The sequence below is a fragment of the Sinocyclocheilus grahami genome, unplaced genomic scaffold (genome assembly GCF_001515645.1).
Source record: "Sinocyclocheilus grahami isolate Dianchi unplaced genomic scaffold, SAMN03320097.WGS_v1.1 scaffold367.1, whole genome shotgun sequence".
Lineage (NCBI taxonomy): Eukaryota > Metazoa > Chordata > Actinopteri > Cypriniformes > Cyprinidae > Sinocyclocheilus > Sinocyclocheilus grahami.
Genome location: NW_015505546.1, coordinates 865586 through 872588, shown reverse-complemented (window position 1 = coordinate 872588; position 7003 = coordinate 865586). Strand labels below are relative to the sequence as shown.

The 7003-nt window shown below is 40.0% G+C and overlaps 1 protein-coding gene across 1 annotated transcript in view; it reads right to left on the bottom strand.

Moving 5' to 3' along the window:
• Window positions 1-224: 224 nt before the first annotated feature.
• LOC107549256 (harmonin-like) overlaps window positions 225-7003 on the bottom strand; it is a 15664-nt gene continuing 8885 nt past the window's right edge. Inside the window, exons 5-20 of the mRNA XM_016230268.1 lie at window positions 6277-6385; window positions 5978-6002; window positions 5812-5869; window positions 5624-5727; window positions 5282-5366; window positions 5127-5186; window positions 4976-5032; window positions 4448-4590; window positions 4084-4149; window positions 3539-3690; window positions 3242-3273; window positions 3012-3029; window positions 2654-2818; window positions 1779-1895; window positions 1043-1684; window positions 225-657 (exon numbers count right to left, since the gene is read on the bottom strand). Of these exons, the coding sequence (XP_016085754.1) occupies window positions 517-657; window positions 1043-1684; window positions 1779-1895; window positions 2654-2818; window positions 3012-3029; window positions 3242-3273; window positions 3539-3690; window positions 4084-4149; window positions 4448-4590; window positions 4976-5032; window positions 5127-5186; window positions 5282-5366; window positions 5624-5727; window positions 5812-5869; window positions 5978-6002; window positions 6277-6385 (1974 nt within the window). The 3' untranslated portion in view covers window positions 225-516. The remainder of the gene's footprint in view (window positions 658-1042; window positions 1685-1778; window positions 1896-2653; window positions 2819-3011; window positions 3030-3241; window positions 3274-3538; window positions 3691-4083; window positions 4150-4447; window positions 4591-4975; window positions 5033-5126; window positions 5187-5281; window positions 5367-5623; window positions 5728-5811; window positions 5870-5977; window positions 6003-6276; window positions 6386-7003) is intronic.

Genomic DNA, 7003 nt, shown 5'->3' with positions numbered 1-7003 from the left:
TCTTCTATAACAATAGCATAGGTCAACAATTTATGCAATTTAAAAATTTAATAATTTAATGTTTTGTGCCAAAGCAATGGAAATGGTCCACAGTTTAGCCCACATAGATGTCTGTTGTGCTCACTATGTGAAGTGAGGTGAGGTGTGGTGACCTAAGTATTGAGAAATGGATCCTAGTGATTAATAACTCTTCACCTCCCCCCCATATCTCAGAAAACAGGTAAAAAGGTACATAATTATACCTTATTTACCCCTAAATGGTACATATTAGTATCTTAAAGGAACATATTAGTGCCTGAAGTGCACATTATGGTACCTAATGAAATGGTACCACCCCAGTGACAGTACCCTATTTTTTGAGAGCGTATAAGATATGTGCCAACTATATTCAATTAGAAATGCACTTCCTGTAGGTTGTGCCAGAGTAATCTCCAAATCTAGACATGGAGAACTGTTGGAAGATATTTCCTCTTCAAAGAGAAGCTAGTTTGCATTAAGCTGACATTAAATGAGATGTTACACAAGCATGGCAAGTCTGATTTGTGCTAAAAATGGAGCAGAAGACCCAGAGCAGCATGTACCATTTACAAACTGAGGACTCACCAGTGGATTATTAGAGGTGTATATCCTGCTAGCATGAGATGTGTTTCTCATCACCTGTGCCACAAGGATAAAGTATTTAACAGTCTAACAGTGATAGGAATCACTACCACTTCAAGGTCATCAAACCGAATGACAGCATGCTTTTTCCCAAAATGATTATCTGTTTCCTGACAAATAACTATAATAAACTAACAATGGTTAACCTCATCTGCAAAACACCACACTCAAGGCATACACGCATGTATGTACAACATAAGAGGTGGGTAAAAAAAAACAGGTAGATTGCAATGTTCACTTCAGTGAAGACAGCAATATTCGTGTGACATGGAATCAATTTTGGAATCTAATTGGATTGAAATGTGATGTGTCTAAAGATTCCCACCCCTATACAACATACATAATCAATTCTCACACTGCCAAATGCATTAACTATGCTAACCGTCAGGTTGTGGTCAGACTTCGGGCTGGGTGGGCGTGAGAGATCACTGGGAATGGTGGAGTGGAAGCCACCTCTCTGTCGGTAACCATTGTCCCCAAACCTGCTTCCCTGTTCGGATAAGCTTGGGGAGCGGGGATAGTTGGACGACCCTACATGGTACTTGTCCTCCATGCGCAGGGGTGGAGGAGGTGGTGGAGGAGGAGGCGGTGGTGGTGGAGGGGGAGGAGGTGGTGGCGGGGGAGGTGGCTGAGATGTGGACAGACCCCTGGAGGAGAATAGTGGGGTGGCAGGAGGTTGTCGGCTACGACCTATTGAGGAAAGGGGTACCCTTAAGGCTGGTGGAGAAGGTGGGCGTTGAGGGGCTGTTCTAGGACTGGGTTGCATTGGGAGCTGTGTTCTTGGAGAAGGAGGGTGATGGTTGGATGTGTGGTAAAGACGGGGTGAGGGTGGAGGGAGTGGTAAGGGAGGGGGAGCTTGGTTGGATGTAGGTGGGGTTGGGGAAAGTCTTTTCAAAGGTTGCCTTAGACTCTGGTCCACATCATCTAAGTTGATGTCATCAAGGTCAGTAGTGGCCAAGGTCAAGCCTCCAGGGAACCTCCGATTGGTGGGACCAGTTGATGCAGGGGAACGGGTTGGAGACATCTGAAGTTACATTTTAATTGCTTAGAACTCTGAATTAACAAACTATGGACTAGAAGACCAGCACACATCAGGATTTGAACTGGATAGATTTTACCTCTGAAGAATCATTTTCAACTGAGGAGATTTGCTCTAATCTGGTTTGACAGAGTCTCTCCACCCAATGCTGCACCTTCTCCGACTCTTCCAGATCTTCCCTCTCAGTTTCTGACACCTGGTTGAATTAGTAAAGCCACATCCAAACATGGAAACGTTGATATACCAATGAGAACTTGCTGGACTACCACTGGAAAGGGTACAACTGTTCACATGGGTACATTCGAGCAATAAAGGTCAAGTGCCAAGGAGACGGAATCAATTACACACAATTAAAAAGGGATAATTCACCCCAAAATTAAAAATGCTATCATTAATTACTCACCCTCATGTCGTTCCAAACCCCGTAAGACTTTCGTTCATCTTCGGAACACAAATTAAGATATTTTTGATGGAATCCGAGAGCCCTCTGACCCTCCATAGACAGCAAGGATATTACCACGATCAACGCACAGAAACGTAGCAAGGACATCGGTAAAGTAGTACATGTGACATCAGGGGTTCAACCGTAATTTTACGAAGCTACGAGAATACTTTTTGTGCGCAAAGAAAACAATAATAACATAATTTATTCAACAATTCTTCTCCCTGAGTTAATGTCTTCCGCCATTTTGGAGAGTACCCCAAAACGTAATCAACGTAATCAGCACTGTTTATGTTCAGCATTCTACTGAACGTAAACCACGCTAAAAATAACGCTAAAAAATATCTTAATTTGTGATTCGAAGATGAACAAAGGTCTTACTGGTTTGGAACGACATGAGGGCGAGTAATTAATGACAGAATTTTAATTTTGGGGTGAACTAACCCTTTAAACAAGGAGTACAATCTGAGTCAAAAAACCCTCCTGTAACCTCACTGGAAAAAGTCTGTTACCTCTTGAAGAAGTCTGCTGATTTTCATCTGCTTTTCTCGCTCAAGTATTTCTTCCTTCTCCTTTGCAAGTTTCAGCTCAAACTCCATCTCTTTCTTGTTCTTTTTCTCAGCTGGGAGAGTGTCAGTCTTGGACATCTTCTTCTTCTTTTTGGTCTCTTTTCCTTTCTAAATATCCAAAGTGATTTGAGAACACCTGGTGGACTTTGCACCAAGGTCAATCCAACTTCCATGCAAACCATAACTTCGGGCATATCTCCAAGATGAACAACATATTCCATAGTTCTAGCACACCAAACCAGCACAACATGCTTGCACACACAGAGTACCTTTTTGAGTGTAGGCAACTTTCCTTCGTAACGGTAGAACCAACCGAATGCTAAGAGAGTAAGAATGATACATTAAGTCCCATGCAAAAACTCAACCATGATATGGTGTATTCTGCAGATTCATCCATCTAAAAGCTACCAAAAGATCCAACCAAACAAAGTAACAAGGAAGATAGTCTACATGCAGTTGAAGTGTCTCGAAAAAGGGTAAGTTTTTCAAAGGGAGTCTTTGTCTGTAAAGCCATCTGAATTCTTTACTTACTTCTCCGAGCTCTTCTTCATCGGACTCAGCAGCTGATGGAACCAGGAATTGATAAACCAGGCACAACAAGAAGGTAAAAGATCAGACAGAAAGACAAAGATCACACAAAGAGATGATGCATTCCCAACATAAATGCACATCTGTTCATGCAGAGGAGAAAGTAGCAACATCAATGCAAAGTGCATTATGGGTACCTTTTGGGAAAGGGTAACATGTTCTTTGATCTTTAGAGAATAATGTAGTTCTACAGAGGCGTTCAAAGTTCATGGAGATGTTTTGTAGGTATTGTCAACTTACTGGAGGTTTTGGGTTTGGGTGAAGGTGCATTACGTGCAGGTGGTGGGGGTGAGGGAGAGGGGGAGGGGGAGGGGGAACGAGATTTGGATTTTTCTTTGGAACCCCAATCTTCTTCCCACTCTTTGTGGTGCTTCTTTTCCGCGGCTTCAATTCTGAGACACACGACACATACATTCAATGGACATCTATCCTGACAAGCCTGCTAAATAATTTCTGAGACGATATATATATATATTTGGAATCAACATCAAAACACTCAACAAAAATGACAAGAAGTTGACCTCTTTTGCATTTAACAATAGATTAAATTTGTTCAAATTTAATTTTCTCACTGTCATCTTTATTATACAACAAATTTTAACGCATTTCCACTGGACCAAAACCAATAGGCTGTGAAAACTAGACCTACAGTATAGTACATATAGAACAATCTGTACTTCCATTCCTCACAGCTCTGCTTTCATCAACATCAATTTGCTCTACTCTGCCTTCTGAGGTCTATTTACTTTGAAGATGTTTTTGCTTGGCAACATTACACGTGTTACCTCTCCATCTCTTTGCGATAGCGTTCTTCTTCCTCTGCAGTCTTCTGTGATACCTCCATCTTCCTCCTGCAAAATATTGCACATATGAACATTTTCATGCCGATTTAATGCAGGAATTTTAATTATCTGTCCCCTTTTCATCAGCGGTGACAATTCATCAGATCATGAAAGTACATATAGATGCATTATGTAATGTAAAGATGTATTTTAATGATAATGAAAACCATTATAAAGTGGATACTTATTTTTGTTTTAACCACAAGAGAACAGTACCCAATATTTTGACAATAAAAGGTACATTTTAAGAAATGATGCATCAATGTAAAGTAGCTTTATCTGCTTGTGTATGTTTTTTTTCACTGACTGGCGCTCTTTCTCCTGCTGTTCTTTGATGACTTTGTTGGTCTCTAATGCCACTCTCTTCTGATGCATTAGCTCTTGTCTTTCAAGCTCACGACGAGCTTCAGCCGCCAGCCGCTCCTCATCCGTCATAAACAGCTCTCTTCCCTGAAACATACAGTAGACAAATCAATACTTTCACAGAAATATGTGCACAAATACACCCGTACAATCCATTATATCTTCTACAGATCAGAGACGTGAAGCAAAAAAGCTGATGTTGTGAAACTCCTTCATTATTACCATCTCTGAAATGCAAAAGTACCATTTAAAGACAAACACACCAATAAAAAATGAAGAGGTATACAGTACAATACAAACAACATCTGCACAATGTATTGCCCTCATATGTAGCTGTCAGTTAAAACAGTTTTATACTAAGCAAATGGTTTTCTTTTCCATACAGCCCCTCGAGGAGAGATAAAAGCATTGTGGTGGGTCTTTGAGATGTTCTGACGGCAGAAATGTATTAGTAGGCTCTCAGTGAACTTACAGCTCCAGTGAGGACAGTGATGGTTAGACTCCTGCTGCTCTTTAACACTCGCACTGCCTAAAAACACACACATTAGCCAACACTGTTACCAGTTTAAATATGCAGAGGTTCTTAATTAGCTGTTTGACATTTTCAGCAAGATCCTGCTCACTTCATGATGACTCAGGTTGGTGAAATCCACCCCATTGACCTCCACAATCTGGTCACCAGCCTACAACCACAGACACATAGTAGAGAGTTACTATGCTAAAATCAAACAGTAATGGTCTGTTAATGCAGTTCAATCTGGGACTTAAATGAAATGACCTGTAAGCCCACTTCAGCTGAGACTGAACCCGGCTTCACATTGCTCACATAGATGCCTGGTTTCTGTGTTGGTCCACTAGATATGCTATAATGCACAGTCAAAAGACATATTTAGGAATTCATTCTTTGTCACAAGATTAAGCTAATTAAAGTAGCTTTAAAAGTAGGCTTTTGTGAAGACACCAAAGAAACAACAGCATTTCAGTACAAAGACAAATGCAGTGTACTTCATATTTGGGGGCACAATTCCAGTAAATAAAGGTTTTTATTATAATTTTCAATGTAGTTAATCTGTGTGCTGTAGTCGTGAATATAGTTATAATAAACCAATCTCTCTCTTACCTGATTCCCATGCCTTTGGTGCCCACCAAACTAAGGAAAACTTTCTTTTCCTTGATTTCTTTCCCTCCAACCGAAGCCAAACCAGCCACACTAGTCTTTTTCTCCTGAGACAAAACAATAAAACAGGACTAAATAAAAAACAACTTGAGCTGCTTTAAAATAGGATGCCGCGAGGAGGAAACTCTTACCCCTGATTCAGACACAAACTGATCCACAAACTGCCACTTCAGAGGGTCTTCAGAGGAGCTGATTACGGCAAATGTATAATTTAGCAATATCATTATGGAAAGAGAGAACATTAATAAAAGCTATTCCACATATCAGAGAATACTGTATAATTACTAACTAAATTACCTCTTGACAGGAATCATTCCCACGTCTGTGAAGAGAGTGTCACAATGGCAATAATTAAAATACATAAATAAATAATTAATAATTAATATATTTAGCTAACGGCAATCCCAATAATTAATTATCTGAAGGAAGACACAGTTTCCTAATGAACTGCTCAACTGTGAATCAACTGTGATTAAATCACTGCAACTAAGAGCTAAATCGATTGATTAAGCCCAGTGGAATTAGAGGCAGTTCATTTTTGCTCTAACTAATAAATTCAGCTCTGCAAATGACAATAGAAAACTGTAAAATCTTACGGCGGACTTTCAGAGACACAATCTTCTTGGTCTTAATGAGATTGATGACCTCCTCATGAATGCAGGAGGAGATGGAGTAGCCATTAATACGCACAATCTCATCGCCAACCTGAAGAAAACACAGCAAACCACATTCATATAAAATATGTAAAATATGTCATTTAACATTTTTATAAATATTTAGTACTAAAAATACCAGTAACAATTTAATTATAGCCAGAATAGACACATTTTGCACTATAGAAACACAAGGGCTGCCTTTGAATTCTTTGACTTTATCTGCAGAACATTACACAGTAATGGACAAGTAAAGTGTGTTTGGAATTAGAGGACGGCTTATTGCGCCCCCTAGTGGAGAGAACATGCACTGGTCATGTTTTTTGTGCAGCCATTGTAAATTACTCATTAATTTGAATGTTTAAAGGGGTCATATGATGACTCCTTTCTCTTTGGAGTGTTACAAGCTCTTGGTGCATAAAGAAGATCTGTAAAGTTGCAAAGACTAAAGTCTCAAATCCAAAGAGATATTCTAAGAGTCAACCACGCCTACCTAAAACGGCTCGTTCTAACACGCCCCCACATATCTACATCACTATGTTGGGAAGATTTGCATAACGCCGCCCAAATGTTCACGCAAAGAAAGAAGGCGTAACTTTTATTTTCCCTGTAGTATTGTTGTTGCCACCGCCGCCATGTCGTGAAGATGCTGTGTGCTTCATTGTGAAAG